At 46.8% G+C, this 18380-nt stretch overlaps 1 protein-coding gene and 2 long non-coding RNA genes across 4 annotated transcripts in view; 1 reads left to right on the plus strand and 2 right to left on the minus strand.

Moving 5' to 3' along the window:
• Nucleotides 1-280: 280 nt before the first annotated feature.
• Nucleotides 281-1929, minus strand: LOC135829446 (uncharacterized). The gene is made up of 2 exons (XR_010555825.1): nt 1607-1929; nt 281-1027 (listed from the first exon to the last, which is right to left on the minus strand). It is a non-coding gene; the product is annotated as an uncharacterized LOC135829446 (long non-coding RNA).
• A 581-nt stretch (nt 1930-2510) lies between these two features.
• LOC135829920 (uncharacterized) lies at nt 2511-12846 on the plus strand. The gene is made up of 4 exons (XR_010555947.1): nt 2511-2811; nt 9345-9504; nt 11398-11449; nt 12196-12846. It is a non-coding gene; the product is annotated as an uncharacterized LOC135829920 (long non-coding RNA).
• Nucleotides 12847-13151: 305 nt separating this feature from the next.
• LOC135829695 (uncharacterized) overlaps nt 13152-18380 on the minus strand; it is a 41727-nt gene continuing 36498 nt past the window's right edge. For both annotated transcript variants that reach the window (XM_065342085.1, XM_065342086.1), the window contains 4 exons: nt 18024-18106; nt 16972-17071; nt 16576-16614; nt 13152-13738 (listed from right to left, as the gene is read on the minus strand). In XM_065342085.1, coding sequence (XP_065198157.1) covers nt 13604-13738; nt 16576-16614; nt 16972-17071; nt 18024-18106 — 357 coding nt within the window. In that variant the 3' untranslated portion in view covers nt 13152-13603. The remainder of the gene's footprint in view (nt 13739-16575; nt 16615-16971; nt 17072-18023; nt 18107-18380) is intronic.

Below are 18380 nucleotides of genomic sequence, written 5' to 3' on the forward strand. Positions count from 1 at the left end.
ACTTGAAACTTGAGTGTACAGACAGTACTATGCATTATGCACGTAATGACCGTTGCAATAACTTTCGCAAGCTACACGACAAGGACTCGCTGCAGAATAAGTCTGAATAACATAATGATATTCACACCATATGCCATTGTGGTGCACCGTGATACCAATGACAGTATATTTATCGGTGATCAATTGCTTACTGGGTCGCTCCGTTGCCGAGAACGTCAACTTTGCGGACTGTGGAATGACCCGCGACACCGCCAACCACCCCTGACACAAAGCCAAATGCTGAAAGAGCTGACTGATACGGTACCTAGCAAGTTAACTGGATAATGCTCATCTTCAACAAAACCAGGACATAAAACAGTGCTATGATAAACTACCTCCAGTCACCGGAAACAAATACAGTGCATTACGCATATGGATAGAGATTGCACTAGGACATGTATAATTGTATACCAATCTTAGAGAAACAAAACAAGTTATCGAGTCTATACCATCAGAGTTGGCAGCTATATGTATTGGATTCTCCTGGTGTGCAGAATGATGCTGGCGGCGTGGTTCATATCCACTGTTGGCTTGCTGTCGGCAGTACCTTCACTATATTATCACGTCTAAGGCATTTTATAGTCTGCATGACTTGGATCAGAACGCCATAGTTATCCACACGAGAATGGTAATAAATCCAGATCACTAAGGCCTTCTTCATTGCAGTTGGCGCAATGCGTTCACGGGATCGCGTCTCCGACCTCCAAATTGTAATTATAGCTGGCTAGTCTGTTGTTTATTGGCAGACAAGAATTGCGATGCTTCTTCAAAAGAGGCAGTTTAGCGATGTCTGTCCATGACATATTCCGCATTGCTGTGTGTGGAAGGAAAGGTGCAACAATATTAGATTGCTGCTGGCCATAGACATCAAACTGCAACATCTGGGCTTCAGCTGTCACAGGTCCATTGACAGAGAGACTGCCGCATATTGCACATACTGCAAACTATTGACTTCATGCCATCGCCTCATGGATCAGAAGTCACCACACTGAAAGAAGAACAGCAGAGGAAAACAGAACTGATGCAGTTAATCGATGCAGTTAATTGGCAGCAACAAATTTACTCCTTCATTTTCATTCGACGAATTTGAGTCGTGTAATGCAAGAAAAAAGTCAGAGAGCAGGATCTAGGAGAGGGCATGCACCAGTGCTGTTGTGCCTATAATAATTAGATGCTCAGAATTTCACCACAATAATGCACATAATACTGACATATTTACACTATGCAACCTAGTAGTCAACAAATTCAGAAAAAAATCTAGTACTTCAGCTGGTGAAATATCCCACCTCTATCCCCTAAGCTCAAATGTCCCTGTAAAATTGATAAAGGATTGGTAGATGCTCACTCGGAGTGGTGTTTGAAAAGTAACACAACAGGTCATGACGATTTAGAGCATGCTCAATTGTCTCTTCTCATAAAATCACAATATTGCCTGTGCGTGGTTTATTTCGGGTGCAATTGTGGGGCACAAAGGTATCACTCTAATTTCTCGTGCATTCGAAAGATAAAGCTTTGGTCTATCACCCCACAAAGCGGCTTTAGTGTCCGCGATGGGTAAATGCCTTACCTAGTGTGAAATTGGTGACCATATTCCTCGTTTCAGCAATTACAAAAATGAGACATTCGTCCTTGGTGGCTGCTCACGAACTGCAAGCTCCAAAATAATTTTCCAGGGTACGGCCATAGGTGTCTACATCACTCCGAGCCATCTCTCCAGTGTAGGAAAGGTCTCCTGACGAGACTAGAAGGGCTCTAAGCAGCAAATTTCATTCAAATATTCACCATTCGGAGATAGGCGAAATCAACAGAAAACAAGCCCGCAGGTGCGGCGCCTTGGAGGCTACGATTCCCGCGAGAAAATGAAAATCGGTCTCTCAAGGGCCTTGGCGCACGGACTGTGACTGCACTCTGCATCTGCAGTGAAGAGCGCATCGCACTTTTGTTCGTAAGTTTATGAATTTTTTGAGCCGCTTCATCCGCCACCAGGTGATGGACAACCCTGACCAGCCTCCCGAAGGCGTAACAGACGTCCCTCCTTCTCCTTCCAACGATGAAGAACCTCCCTAGCGATCCCTATAGTCCGTGAGCCAAAACTCAAAATCACAAGTGCCGTTGCACTCTCGGAGGGACAAGTCGCCGCTTACAGTGTTGGTCAAGGACATCACAAAGGATACGTTTTCGCTTGTTGGACGTTCCAGAACCGATCCAGAGGCTTGTGGCTCAATGTAGCTGAACCATCGGACCTTATTTGTCAGCTCGGATCACGTGACCCACCCCGCTGCCGCGTGCGGCAAACAGCAGCGAGAGAGCGCTAAGTCTGACCCGCGAGCGTTTCTTGCGACTAGTCGACTAGCGCGCGCTCGTGAGATGCACACAAGCGCGCTGGCCCAGAATGCTTTGTGGCTGTTAGTTTTAGCTTGGCGCGCTCCGACCTTTGTTGAGAGAGAATAGCAGTAGACGGCGCTGTAAATTTGAATAATTACTAGTCCATTTTTGAGAGAGAAAGGAAAGCATACCCTCCTGGACAAAAAATTATAATTGGTAGACTGCAGCGCTTCAGAGCTGGTACTGGATGACCTCAAGCATTTGGCGGATCTCGTACTCAAGCATTTGAGGCGATAATGGACGAGACTCCTGGGGAAAGGATGCAGAGAATGAAGCATTTGGCGGATCTCGTACTCAAGCATTTGAGGCGATAATGGACGAGACTCCTGGGGAAAGGATGCAGAGAATGAAGAGAAAACACTCGTATGTGGGAGCACTGAGAAGCAGGTAAGTTCTAGTGCAATTCCTAGCCAGTAATTAATTTCTCGCCATACGTTCTCTTTTTTGGTGTCTTCGTACAAGTAGGTCTCCTAATATTCCTAAATTCTCCTGCCAGACCGAGACTGCATAGAGTAATGCCAGTACACTTGCAGCAAGAGTACATCGCCAGAGTGTGTAGCTATAGTACATAATAATGATCTATGCTGCATAAAATGATTTCATAGCAATTTCGGTAAAGGTACAGTTAGGGTGCCAAATTATTTCGCACTTTCTCAGTGTTCTGCGTACTGTCACCGCGTGCTTCAAAACACAGTAGCTGTTGACATGGACTTTATTTTCATCAGAACCGATCAGACAAGGTACTGTTGACGCATGCTTTGGAGCAGTGAGCCGAAGGTGTTTTCCTCCTGCCGAACTCTTTGCCTCAACACGAACTCGCAGATGTAGTTAGGAAGCAACTTGCGGGACGTGCCGAAGTTGCGTTTTGAGCGCTTCGCGCGCATCCACATATTTTCGACATTGTTGGTATTGAGCACCGGGACGCCCAGCCATTACCACAAAAAGGCACAAAGTCAAAGGAAACAACGCTAACGACACAAAACTTCGAAACACACTCAGGCACGCTAGAAAGTACACAGAAAGCACGCATGACAGTACGCAGAACACTGAGAAAGTGCGAAATAATCTGGCACGCTAAACTGCACCTTAACCGCAATTTCCCTATGCCTAACCAACTTCAATAGCAATTTGAAAAAGTGTAGCCATTTTTCATAAACAAACAACTTGACAACATTGTTCTTCTGTAATGTGCCGCTGGCATCTCCATGTCTAATCGTCCCCATCAAAGCCACTTGCTGACTACTTACTAGTAAAATGGGTTTGGACGGTTGTCAGATTAGCTGACATGTTTCAGCCAACACAAACATAAGCAGTCGTCAACTCTTAAGGCCAAAAGAGCTTGGGAAGAAAATGAGAAACCTTGGCTATGAAAGCACATGAAGCGTTAGAAAAAAAACCCGCAACCTTGGACCTGGAATACCGGTGTCTCCTCCAGAGGCTGTTCAAGCGACCCTGTTGACGACTACAGTCAAACATCGTTAGGACGAACTTCAAGGGACTGAACAAGTTTGTTTGTCTTATCCGGAGTTCTTTTTATCCAAATCTGCCAAAAAATTGATATGCGTATCATATGGACTCGGATGGAGAGCAAAGGATACTTTTATAGAAAAGAAAAGGACCAAGGAACTGCAGTGCTATGATGTCCACTAACACCACCAGTTACTTGACAATGTACATCCGCCAACGTCCTTGACAGCTAAGATTTTCAGCTTGTGCTTGTCTTGGTTGCCACCACCTTCTTTTTGGGACATGCATGATGTAATAGACCAATCCCGAAAAGATAAGATTGTCTGGGTTCGAAAGGGGGCATGTTAACTGAGAGTACACTGTACAACACATACATGACACTACCTGATCAGCATGCGGCACAGGACGTGTTTGATAGTTTGCGTGTGAATGCGGGGGTAAGTACACTGTTTTCTCGTTAGTTGCATGCAAGAGAGACGAAGCGACAGAAGGCAAAGCCCTTTGTGGGTTTTCTCTCTCGCACTGGTAATGTTCTGCTATTGGAGTCGAAATGCTAAGCCATAATCCTTGTTTCGCTCTTCTGTGTAGTGTGAAGAGGTCAACGAACATGTAGAGCTCACTTTGATGAAGTAGGCAAGGCTGTGAGCGCTGTGGCTCAAAGCGGCGATAGGCCCTAGACCTTATGAGGTATTTAGAGTGGTATTGTTTGTTGCGAGCGCTTCGTCTTGGATGAGTCCTGCCTCTTTCCTACCAGGTTTCCTCCTATAGGACCAACCACGAAGTGACTGTACTCATCTGTAGCCGATCGATGTTCTACTGCACAAGAAGATTGCGTTTTCCAAAGACCATCGCCATGTCACACCGTCGGTACGAGTTCATGATGAGAATCATCATTCGCGCAAGTGTGATGAAGAACTATTTCGAAAACCTGTGACAACATAGTCTCTACCCCCGGGACGACAACTATGCGCAGGTTCTGGAAGGGGAGAATGTCTCCAGCGATAAGAACGAAGACGACGGCGGTATTTCGGCAATCTGGTGTCAGCGGAGGTTGGCAAGCTCCTCCGCCTTCGCGATCCAGTACATGTACAGTAGGTGACATGTCGACACGAGCATACGGAAACACAGCATACACTGTAGTATTGTTGCGAGAGTTTGCTGAAGAAGTCCATGTCGGAAAATCCATCAGCTCCGAAAGCTACCTGTAGGTGGGCGATGCGACTCCAGCTTCAGACTACAACAGTCAGGACTTGTAAATAGTTGAACTTTGTGAAGCAGCAGATCGAGAAGTAATTTGAAATCGTAGCTGTTTGCGGTATGGCGGCGCTATGTAGCTTGTATTTTTTTTACGGAGAGTCGATTGCCCCGCGAATGTTCCTCTCCTCGCCGAGAGCTAGCTGCCCTCCAAACTCCGTCAGGGTCTGCCTAAGGTACCGAAGGTTCTTTGACTAGCTGCTGGCAGGACTCCATCAAATCCTTTAGCTTCAGCCCGGCGAGCAAACGGTCTCTCTCTCTCCTCCGCCATCAGCTGACACATACAAAATAAATACAAAACGGTGCACTTCACACGAGCTGGCTTCCACGCGTGCCCCCTTTCACGTACCCAGACAATCTTTTTGGGGTTGGTCTATTGAAATGGAAATTTGGCCCTACTTTCGACTACTGGGTTGGAATCCTTTGAAGTAGGGGTGAAAGGATCCCTGAAAATTGGCTATCGATCACCTATAGTAACTGTTGTTAACCATTGAATTACCGGTTTGATATAGCCATATACTCCGGTGTTCAATTTCATTGACACAGTGCTACTTTGTTCTCATTTGCGAGAAAGAAAACAACAACAAAGGTCGTCAGAATAATGAGGCCACAGATACCAGATCACTTAGAATCACAGTTTTCCACTGTAGATATTAGGTAACAAACGGGTATCTGGCTTAATGGGGAAGTTAAGGCAAAAATTAAAATTTCACCAGTTGTAGTCTTCGGGGTGCTGAGTCGAATGGTCTTGGTCCGAGAAAGCTGAGACGCTCCGTTCCTACTTGAATCCCAATCGAACTCGCGCACTTCCACCGAAACTGGGTGACTGCGCCCTACTAGATGGGGATTTGTATGCAAAATGTCACTAAAAGCGCCATTTCGTTCTTATAAAAGCATGGATGACCGCGATTGGCCCATATGTTGTAGTCTTTTGGACGCTGAGTCGATTGGTTTTGGTCCGAAAAGGCTGCGATGCAGCGTTCCTCCTTTACTCCCAATCGAACATGGTTGAAGAAGCGGTCACGTGCTCCTGGGTGCCGAAATCACCTGGTCACCACGCCAGCAGGCGACAACTTTCACACCAAGGTTCAACTCGAGTGACAGGACTGCACCCAAAAAAGGTCAAACAGGCTACTAAGTTGTACCCTGCAGGCACGGTGACCAGGTGACTGGCGTACGCAGGAGCACGTGACCGCTTCTTCAACCATGTTCGATTGGGAATAAAGGAGGAACGCTGCATCGCAGCCTTTTCGAACCGAAACCAGTCGACTCAGCGTCCAAAAGACTACAACATATGGGCCAATCGCAGCCATCCGTGCTTTTATAAGAACGAAATGACGCTTTTAGTGACATTTTGCATACAAATCCCCATCTAGTAGGGCGCAGTCACCCAGTTTCGGTGGAAGTGCGCGAGTTCGATCGCGGCAGCTGGATGGATCACGTGATCCAAGCTGACGAATAAGGTCCGATGGTTCAGCTACATTGAGCCACAAGCAAAGGAGGAACGCTGCATCGCAGCCTTTTCGAACCAAAACCAGTCAACTCAGCGTCCAAAAGACTACAACATATGGGCCAATCGCAGTCATCCGTGCTTTTATAAGAACGAAATGACGCTTTTAGTGACATTTTGCATACAAATCCCCATCTAGTAGGGCGCAGTCACCCAGTTTCGGTGGAAGTGCGCGAGTTCGATTGGGATTCAAGTAGGAAGGGAGCGTCTCAGCTTCCTCGGACCACGACCATTCGACTCAGCACCCCGAAGACTACAACTGGTGAAATTTTAATTTTTGCCTTAACTTCCCCTTTAACGGGTGGGTTATCAGGTGCCCTTTATCCGCCATACCTTTTCCAAAAAACATTGCATTTGCTTGTGATCGCAAGGGGCCATCCAAGGTTACCAATAATATTTTGAATTATTTTCCAAACGAAAAGATTTTGTTTGGGGGTGGGTGGGTTTGATGGAGTTTCGTTTTGAAAATAATTATTGAATGCAGATGGGGAATGCCCAGTTACTTTTGGGTGTCGAAAATTAACAACAATATTTTATTGGAATTCGTTTTACCTGCAGAAAGGGTGGGAGGGTGCTGAAAAATACTAAAACCTTTCGTTTTGTAAAAACAACCGGTAACCCCGGACGGTCCCTAAGCGCAACGTGTCTTTTACAGGCATTCTGAAAGGAGAGAGATTTTCAGGCAACAGTTACTACAATAGCCTTCCGGACTTCGCGCCATGAGGATATGCGAAGTCATGCAAGTACACTACACCGCGACAAGCACAGCGTCCACACTCACTGCGCTACATGCAAACAGTCAAAATTGTCGTAGCTACAATGGATACAGTGATATGTACCAGGATTGAACAAGCAAAAACACACTCAAAACTGTGCACCGAACTGTACGACTGTACAAGCAAGCTTATAATACTGTACCCTGCAATCCTACACGACTATTGGGTACTCGTTTGCTAACGGATCAGCAGCTAAACAGACAGGTACCCGGGTTACCCGGATCACCCCTTTCACCCCTAGTAGATATGATACTGAGTTGTGAATGGATTGGCCTGCCTGGGTGCTAAAGGAATGCCCGCAGTCGAAGCTGGTGTGGTGGCCACTATTGGTCTGAAGACCATTGGACTGGCGGCGACTGTCACAGGTGCAGACCACTGCGGTACGTGCATTGGCAGTGGACACGACGCCACCGGTACAGCCTGCCGCTGCGGTGCCGGTGAAAACAGCGTGAACTGCTGCACTGGCATGGAGCCCGTCATGGCAGTGCCTGCCGGTATTGCGACAACCTGGCCCGGCGGAGCATGCGGCACAAACGCTGCAACAGTCACCTGGGCGCTACCGGTGGCCAGCGGCAGTGACTTGGCCGCTCTTGGTCACTGGCTGGCTCCAAATCATCCACGTTGTTCAACATGTACTCACTTGCTGAGTGGAAGAGAAGTTCTTGGGCCATCGTGCCATGGCCGGTCAGCTTATTTTCATACCAGAACTCACGTTCGAACGCACTCTTTTCCACCGGCTCTGGTGGCAGCACTTCATTGCACGCCAAATCAATGTCTTCAGATGATGTCGTGTCAACATCCAGCTTTGCCTGTAGACACCCACTTATTGGTCTTTTGTACAGACTTTCAACCCGGGCTGAACTCGACCCTGGTTGACAATTCTCATGTAAACGCAGCCTAAAGCCTGGTTCACACTAGGCCGATTTTCCGGCCGATGCTCCGGCACCGACTTCGACATGGAGTCTGCCGACTGTGTCGGATGAGTCGGACGTCCTGTTCACACACGGGGAACGACTCACTCGCATCGATTATCCATAAAAGCAAGAGTTCATGGTTGAGAGTTCAAGAGTTCGCCATTGTTGCTTCATCGGGGAGCAAACAAACTGAGGCTCGCCAAACATAGCTATAATTTAAAGACGGACGCTCGACACAGCCAGACACTTATCTCAATCTCACCTTCGCTTTCACGTTCCAAATTGCAGGAAAGCGTTTGAGCTCTTCTGCGAAGAGGCAGGTCTTTGTTGTAGACCACACTCCGGGCATGTTGTTGTTCGTGGTGGTGTTGGATACTCTTTGTCACGTCAAACCATTGTCTCTCTACTATAAAGTATAATTCAACTAGGCCTATGGCGCGTATGGTCCGAAGAGAAACAAGGCGATATACCGGTAGGACTTTACATTTCATCAAGAGTACAAAGTACAAGGGGTCATGAGCTCGACATCGACGCTCTTTGCTGTCATGGTGAAAAGCCTACCGTGATTGGTCCGAATCCCGCTCCATCACGTGCAAGCAGTAAAAATCGGCCGGCTTTTCGGCTAAATATCGACCAGTCGATACTTGGCCAAAAACTAGTGCGACAAGAAAATCGCCGCAGATTTGTCGGAACCCTGTACGACAACACCGTTCACACTACGCAATTTTCGCCCCGATCTTGAGGATTTTTCGTACGAGTCCATGTCGGCCGAAAAATCGGCCTAGTGTGAACCAGGCATAAGACACGACAATCCGGCAATGGTGGAGCTGTCGCAGTTCCATCCACTGGTGATGAAACGTGCGCGGTATCAGCTATTCCTGTGCATGATAGACCATGCCTGTAGCACTACGTCTGTGTTTACTTTTGCCGATGGAAGCCAACTTTAATACTCGCCCATATTTACATAAGATACTTTGTCATGCTCTCAACTGTTATCAGGTTAGCTCCGGCTCCATGCGTATTAGTGGGACGACAGTCGTGGCATCCAGAGGCGCGAATGAGGTGGTGATATGGTGAGCAGAGGCTGGCATGCCACCCCAATGGACATCTGAACAATACAAGTTGTGCAGCATCTGTACGGGACAGGGTATGAGCACAAGTGAGTTCTTATGCTCTGCTGATGTATATTGATTCTGTGACTATAGTCAATACAGATCCCATCATATTGTAACCCTTTGCCATTGTCACTCGGAAATTCGGCCCTGATAAGCAGTATGAAGGATGCATTTAGCTCCAGGTATCTGTTTTGGGGGAGGGCCACATACAGTAAGGTCGGCCCCCGAAGAACGCTTTGCCGAAGAACACTGACTTAGGCTGGAAAATGGCCCAGATTTTAAGAACAATTCAGGCTAGATTTACAGATTTAGCACATGTACCGTTTTCTACATGTTTTCCATGAGGTGTGATCGCATGGTGCTGTTCATGAATAAGAGCAAAACTAATGACATTGCAACAGGTTAGAGCAATGCTAGGCTGCACACTCTGAGCCCCTGCGTTTTTCGGCGTCCGCTCTTACTGTATGCATGTGTGGTGTGTTGCTGCCACTATGTTGTACCAGCAGCATCTTCAAGTGGTGGACTGATCTTGTAACGGTGTACAGTAAAACCTGTAATGGCGACCACTCGACCATGGCGATCACATTTCCTTGTCACGGACGCATTCACATTCAAAACAGCTCGTATAAGGCGAGCACCCGCTCAACGCGACCGACGATCACTCGCCCGCGACCGCTTTGCACAGTGCTAGCACATGTAAATGTACGCATTGCATGGTGCACCATGCATGCATGGTAGATCTACACAGGGTGCATGCACGACACTTGACAGGTCTGAGGACCCCAGGTACATGAGTCGTGCTAGAGTAGCATAGGTGTGTGCACTAGTGCACTGTGATACTGATCAAAATGATGTATCACATGTGGATATAGTCACGTGACCCACTGAACCTGGATAAGAAGACCACCTGGCCACGGCGACCACTTTTTCTCGTCCCTTGAGGGGTCGCCTTAGACAGGTTTCACTGTACCTATTTGCTATTGCCTGGCGCCGTGTTTTGTCAGTTGTGCCTGTTTGAAGTTGCCAGTCTAGCTTGTATTGATGTACCGTAAAAGCCCGTGTGAACGCCCACCCAGTATATCGCCCACTCCCCGTTTAGGTGCCCAGTGCCAACACTCTTGTCCTGTTTTCTAGCCCACCTCCGTGAAAACACCCATGGGCAAAAGGCTTTTGCCGAAAGCACAAGTCCAGTACACAATGCAGTGTATGTACGGTACTGTAGTAGAACTTCGTGCACTGTGCTAACCTGATTTGTACATGCAGTACAGTCAGACCTCGCATAACCGCACACATCCGTTTTCCACAAAAATATCCGGATAGGCGAGGGAACCGGATAATCGAACACACATACTGTATGTAAGCATGGCATATGCTGTACATTTGTAACCAACTATTTTCTTCCGGATGGCGAGGGATCCGGATAAACGAGGACCGGATAAGCGAGGTCTGACTGTAGTACAGTATGATTTCACTTAACCGAAGTAACGCCCAGGCCCGGATTAACGCCCATGTTCTGGACCTTCACTGACATTTCCGCCCAGGGCCCTATTACGGGCTTTTACGGTATTCCCGTTGAAATTACTAGGGCACCATCTTTGTAATGGCGTTCCCGTTTTTGCTGTTGCCAGGGCCGTGTTTGTATTGGTGTGTTCCTGTTGAAGTTGCCGGGGCACCATATTTGTAATTTATTTATTTCACTCAACTCGTGGTGCATGACCAATTGGCACGCAAAGTGCGAGAGAGGGGTGATAGCCAACCACGGCAAGAAAAGAAAAGAAAGGAATAAAGAACTCTTTACTTTGTGGAATCATGCCTTTTGGCTCAGGCATATGTGGGGTGCTGTATCATGTAGTGTACTGGTAGGGTGACTGGCGTACGTATCACTACGAAACTGTGCTCAATTGTAGCTTACCTCACTCTGTGTTGTTTTTTCTCAGGGTCAAGCCATCGCCAGCATGATCGGCACCCTGAACAACGAAGTGATTCATGGTAGGCTTTGAATCTTACTCTCTATGCACTCTATTGCTTATACTGTAAGCAGGAAATCTTCGGACAGAAATATTTTCGGACAAAGCTGAATTTCGACCTTTCGTACGGTTTTTATTTTCGCACAGTGTTACATGCTAAATGCACGTGTTCGCAAGCAGTACGCATGTATCTTATTGTAAAGTGTACATAATTTCACATGAACACATTTTATTTTTAGTACAGAATTTATTTTAGTCCAAAAGAGGCCATGTACGAAATTGTACGAAATAAATTCCATCCGAAATCAGCATGCCACTTTAGTATCGCCAGTTGTTCATTTGCTTACAATGTGTTCGTTCTACTAGTACGGGTGCTGGCCAAAGAAATCCAACCTAATGAATTAAAGTTGTGCCGCGTTAGAGCCCGGTGCTATTTTATTCATGAGGTTGGATTTCTCTGGCCAGCACTGTATATTAGTACACTACAATGTCTGTTAGAATCTGCGAAGTAAAATAAACAACAACAACAACTACAGAAGTGCAAAATTTGAGTCTTTACAGCCTGCCCATTAGAAACATTCTGAACTTCACTAGTTCAGTTCCAGTAAACATGCGTTCGGATTTGCATTTTGCTGCTTGGTTTTGATGTATGTGTAGTTAGTGCAAGGCAAGAGCTTAAAAAAATGTTCTTCCCGTTAGTATGCCAAGTGAATCAATACAGGTATGTTTTGTCCTATCGTCGTCATCATTGTTGTCTGTGCCACACAGGTATGGCGCGTTCTTCGCTTTTAAGCGAAAAGGAAGTTTGCATCACCCTTTTCCTCGTGGAGGAGTACTTGAAAGGTTCTGGTTTTCATGGCATGATTGTACGGGTGTGATGTACAAGCATGTACCATGCATACGACTGCTAGTCTTGCAAGAGTTTGCTGCTCAATGAAATCGTGCGAGTCAAGTTTGCACCTTGCAGCATTTCATGCTCATGTCGTATCCATGCTATTGACACGTTGCCTTTTAGGCCTCTACGTGACAAGTCTGCCTTATTTAGGTGTCTAATTATTTATCTATCTCCCGTAAACGGGTTCATAATCGTCTTTATTTTATGTCTTCACACAAGGCCTGGGGCCTTCCTTATTTGGTATACCCTGTTATTTCCTTAGCTGGCTCCCGCTCTTTGTGATACAGTTTATACACATTATTGCTAAGGTTTGGTACACTGCGGCATGCGGGTGTACTATGGTTCATTTTGTCCTATAGTTCGTACGGTGGATCAGCCTCCTGCCCGTAGTTAGATATTATCATGATTATGGCAATCGCCTTTCTCTCTCGCTCTCTCTTGCCTTCCGCCTTCAGACAGAAGCTTCGGCTTTCGTCTGTCAAAGTTGCCTTGTGCTCTCAATATTGGCTCTTGAACTAAGTAACAGTTAGCTCCTTTCAAGATGTGAGTAAACCTGATCGCTGGTGTGAGTGTATGTGTCTGTATATGCCTGAGTGTGTGTGTGAGAGTATGTCTAGGTATATGTGCGTGCGTGCGTAAGAGTAATTCTGTTGGTGGACTCTCTCCAAGTGGCCACCGCTGCACGGCCTTGTAATGTGAAGGTTTAGTAAGTAACTAGTTAGTTCATGTCGAACCGCAGCCTTGGGGTCTAACCCCGGGCCGACCGGATACGACACTCTCTCTCTCTCACACACACACACACACACACACACAATACTAAATTTCCCTGTTCGGTTGAGAGTCACAGGAACTCCAGCACCCTCAAGGATTGAGGCAGATAGCAAAAAGAATGCTATTTAATAGAATGCATAGTCCATTGAAAGCAGTATAATTCGCAAGTGGGTATCACCTCTTTAGCCAGTTATAAAAGAACCAAACCATCCATAATACAATCATAATTACAGCATGTAATAATGTTGCTCCTGGAAATTCAGGAAAGCTGCTACTGGGTAACTTTGAGTGCACGTTTTACAATCATTAGGGTGATAGCTATGTGAACAAAATTATTTTACTTATTTGAGTTCCACTTTGCGTTCCTTCTTTCACTGTATTGAATTTTGATATACCGGTATTGTTTGCTTGCCCGTGTAAGAGGCTGTTCCAGATGATGATGATGATGATTCACCTCTCTTGATACGTTTTGCGGTTATCACCGTTTTAAGCCCGTACAAGAGGCCGTTTTCATGATGATGGTGGTGGTGGTAGCGATGTGCAGGCCTTCTTGGCCGAAGACGGTGCGTGCTCCTGCATGTGCTGCTGAAGCACATGGGCACATATCCAGTGCCGCATGGCAGCGGAATCTCGTCTGATGTCGACCTATAACATGGAAACAAAGATATACACAATAGAGAGTTCACGCTTCACCTTTTTTCTTCTTCACTCAAACGTGAGAAAAACGTGTGATGAATAGCTTTTTTTCACCTGGAGTGAGAGCTAACGTGTGTTGAATCACTTTTTGCGCCATGAGTTGAGCTGTAAAATACGCGTCTAACCCTTCATCCTAGTTCAGGTCTCACACAATGGCTGGTATATTGTCAGAATTCTTGTCAGCATACAACCCAACTCTTTAGTAACAACATTTGAAAGTAATCCACCAGTATACTTACTGTTGAACCTCCTAATTTTTAGCTTTTCAAGTTGGGGGGGGGGGGGGGGGCTGTTCTATCACCTCTCTGCTGCTTAATTTATTGCTTCTGTTTCTTTGCTCCTGCCTCTACTTAACCTGAAGTGATGACTTGAAAGTATACCAGTGGAAACCTTCAAAATGTCCATGTTGAAGAACCGGTAAAAAAGGTGTGACAGTATACAAGTGTCAAGTCGGCGAAAGCGCGAGCTCAGGTGTGGGGAGCAAGAATAAACAGCCCATGAGCATTTTTTAGGCATGGCACTCAATCTGTGGACAGAACTGGTTTCGTCCTTTGTTTTCGATTCTTGATATATATTTTCAAGGAATCTCCAGAGGCAAATGGATGCCTATCAAAGGGAGTCTCCTGGGGAAAGGAAGTGAAGGTGGCTGTTATGAGAGAGGGAGGAAGGGACATGACAAGGTGAAAAAATAAGAATAGTACAACTTTGTGGACTCATCAGCGCAGCACATTCATTCAAAGGTCCAAGTAAAGTGCCCATATTAAAATGCTGTATCATCTAACACTATTTATCGCTTCACTACAAGGCAAATTTCACCTACACCGGAAAACAAAATCCCGCCAGAGCGCCTGTCTCTCCCATCCGCCCCTCCCGGACTGCGATTGATTGTACCATCGTATGACTCTGTGATGCTGTACTGTACTGCAGTCGAGTGCTCGACCTGGTTGGAAATGTACGCAACAATGCCCACCCTCTTGAACGGGGATCGCAGAAACCCTGAGTGCTGATGGGTCTGGTAGTTCTACATGTACCGTAAAGTACCGCCAGAGTGCCCCATCATCTCGTCCTTTCGTGGCCGCATTGTGGAGGTGGTCTGCTGTCTGTAGGTCATACGACACGAACCTTGTGCAAATATTGCCCAAAATCACAAAGCAAGTTTCACAGACGTGCCTACGTATACATGCATGTATGGTGCAAAGCCTGGATTATGAAAGGACCGCAATGCGTGCTCGTACGACTCCTGGCTCTTTACCTTTGGTTGGTGTACGAGATGCACCTAACAGTTTTCGTAGGGTGAGTACTTGTTCATGTACAGTAGTCGCGCGCTGAAGAACGTTGAGCCCAAGAACGAGAACGTCCAGCCTGAACAGCCTTAGCTGCCTAAAGCTAAGAACGGCGGTGTTGGTTTTCTGGCAGCTTATGGGGTACATATGATCCAGGACGGATTGTTTCTAAGAACGTGCGATAAGAACGCAGCCAGATTACTGACAAAATAGGAACATCCCAGGCTAACCCCATCAGTTCCCTTGGCAGTCCCCTCATCTCCCAAATCTTCACAACCCGAAATGATGCTACCCACACTACCTCACAAACCAGAGGCCAATATTCAGTAGTCTCTTTCTCCCCCCATTCATGTCCCGACCAGGCCTCTACAGTCTCTCATTGGGTATTTTGCCACTCCCTGGTAATAATAAACTGACGGCTTTCTAGATTTCATGAGTTATATCCGTTGGTTCTTTCATTGCTTTCTCTTTGTTGTGGCTGCAGAGCGGCGCCTGCGCAAAATGAATGGTCCGGCACCTAGGTCAGCATCAAAGTCTGCGTCTCGCGCTGCTGCACAATCCATGCTGTCATCGCTAGCAGCAACGCGCCAGGATCATATGCACCACTTCCTGTCAGCTGACTCAGCAAATCCGACGGCAGGAAGCAGTGGCGGAGGCGGTGGTGCTGTGCTGGCCTCGTTTCAACCTCAGTCGGACAATCTTGGCATCGAGGTTGCTGGGGAGCCCGATCGTAACCTGGGCTGCTGTGCATGCTGCTTTTCCGTCTACAAGATGGTGTTCCCATCCAAGGTGTCGGTCAGTTAAACGGAACGGCGACATCTCGTGGACTCTGACGAGTTGCAGCTACAATGCGAGCAAGGCAATGCGGAGGACAGTGACTCTTCTGGATGATGCCAATCAGCCACCAATAATATACTATGCTCTTAGCCTGCTGACAATACTCACCTCTGAGCAGCTAGAGTGGTGACGTGTTCGAGCGCGTGCCTACTTGGAAGCCTGGTTTACCTTTGGCATTGCTAGTTGAATGCAAGCTACATGTATGAGATCCTTGGCACGGCTCGATGTGTTTTTGCAGATGATATAGCAGTGGTACATTTCCCAACTGCTCGTCCACATACCAGCGCCGTTGGTCAAACTACACTGCTGATACTTGGAGGCCAAACCATTGAGTCCAACTCTAACGGCCCCCAGAAGTCGCTGGTGCGCCTGGCCAGTCTTGCCGCTGCCGCTGTGTTCCTCCAGTTATATCGTGATGGCAAGGGAGAGCCATCAACGGCAAAGGATGGAAGAACTTCAAAATAAAGGCAAACTTGTCAAAAGGGGATTTCGCTTCTGTACTGCACAGGTGGGTGACGCTGCATGATGTAATGCAGGCAGCACGAACAATGGACCATAACAAGAAAGATCACAGTTGCATACAACTTGCTTTTATCAGCCCCGTACAGTACAACCATACAGCAATGCCTACTAGTACAACTGCACTTTTGCATTAGACAAACTCACGTCCACAAGCTGCGTCCCGAATATGTGACACGCTGCAGACTAGGCGGCATGAAGATAAAAGGTAGACAGACAAACCAGGGACAAGATAAAATTCAGTTAGTATACGTGTCTGTCAGTGCAGGGCTATTCTACAGGTCATGAAAGTAGGGTAATGCACCAAAGAAAGTAGTCCCATGCGCTCACTTGCAGTCACACATGATCCAAGTTACATCACTCACAGAACCTCGATATCTTTGTAGATCACTTATTCCAAAAGTGCAGTTTCAATACAAACTGGTTTGAGGGAACATAATAATTATAAGAATCACCTTCGATGGCCGAGTTTGTTAGTTGAGGGAATGGAAAGGGGGAAAGTAATCATAACGATACACGTGCTCTCCCTTTCAGTGAGCTTACCAGGCAAACAAAGGCTCCGCAGTCGAACGCATTTATTTGTTGCGGCAAGTTGTCCACCTTCACCTGCTCCCAAACTTGCCCAGGCGGGCCAATGTGTTCGCTGGAGATAGACACAGAGGATTTGCAAAAGTCGGTATTTATAAAACCGATTTCTACAGTTATAAGAAGACAGAGGCAGTCGGCTTAGGTGGGTGGGTGTCTGTATGTGCGTCTGTCCGTGTGCAAGTTAGGGTGTTGTGTGTGTGTGTGTGTGTGTGTGTGTCCCATATGGTGCAGTGGTATCGATTTCCAATCGATAGGTTGTGGGTTCGATTCCCAACGATTATGGTCACACACGTCTTTCTTCTCTTTCTCAGACTCCTCCTGACTTTTCTTTCATTCTCCTGGGTGGTTACCAACAGCCAGTGCATGCCGGAGTATGTGGTGCGATGTGTGTGCGGGAAAAAAAATGAAAAAGACCAAAAAGTAGGGATTCACTGGCCAGAAAAAGCCACTTCATAGCTGTGTGGTGTAGACCAGGCTGAATGGTGGCGGTCCATTCTTCAGCCTTGCAATCTGTTGAATGATGCAATCCCAGCACAAGCTGCTATGGCTTCTGCTGTAGCATCGCTACCATCGCCTCCGGCGATGGGCGCCCAATGGTCCAATGGTGTGTGTGTGTTGCTGTGTTGGTGTGCATGTGTGTGTGTGTGTGTGTGCGTGTGCGTGTGTGTGACACAATTGCAATCGTGGACGGCGTCGTGGCGGAGCGGCTTCCTAGTGGTAGTGCTGACTTCTCTCGAACTCTCTCTTCTACTCTCCCCTGTCTCGGGGGCAGCGTGGCCAAGCATTTGGCAGCTGTACACTGGAATTTTAATAGCATAATTCTGTATTCCATTTCCTTGTTAAAGCTTGTAAGTTTGTTACCGGTATGTATTTTCACTGTGACAACAATGCATGGCATACAGAATTTGGTGGTACCACAATGCAGTACTGATGCATCCAGTGTAAAGTCGAGTGGCATTAGTTGTGCTGACCAGAGGTAGGAGCATGTACAGACACGGGCATCTTACATGGCTGTTGCAGCATGTATAGCCGGATTGCTGATTTTAGCCGAGTCGTAGTGGTAAATGACACGGGCCTTCGTGTCCATTACCTGTGGCCAAAGCAAACAATAGAAAAGTATAGTAGAACTTCAGCAATGCTACACAGCTATTAGGAGATTCTATTCACAATAAACAAACTTGACCTGATTGGTGGGGAAGCAGAGAACAGAGATGCAGCACTCAGATACAGCACGTTTTTCTCACTTAGTGGTTTGCACGCTGTTTTTGACTCATCACATTTTTTATTTTTCTTCGTGTCACTTCTACACATAATCGGAGTGCTGTATCTCTGAACTTCTTATCTTTATACCTGTAGCCTCCTAG

This window comes from Sycon ciliatum, chromosome 13 (assembly GCF_964019385.1).
Source record: "Sycon ciliatum chromosome 13, ocSycCili1.1, whole genome shotgun sequence".
NCBI lineage: Eukaryota > Metazoa > Porifera > Calcarea > Leucosolenida > Sycettidae > Sycon > Sycon ciliatum.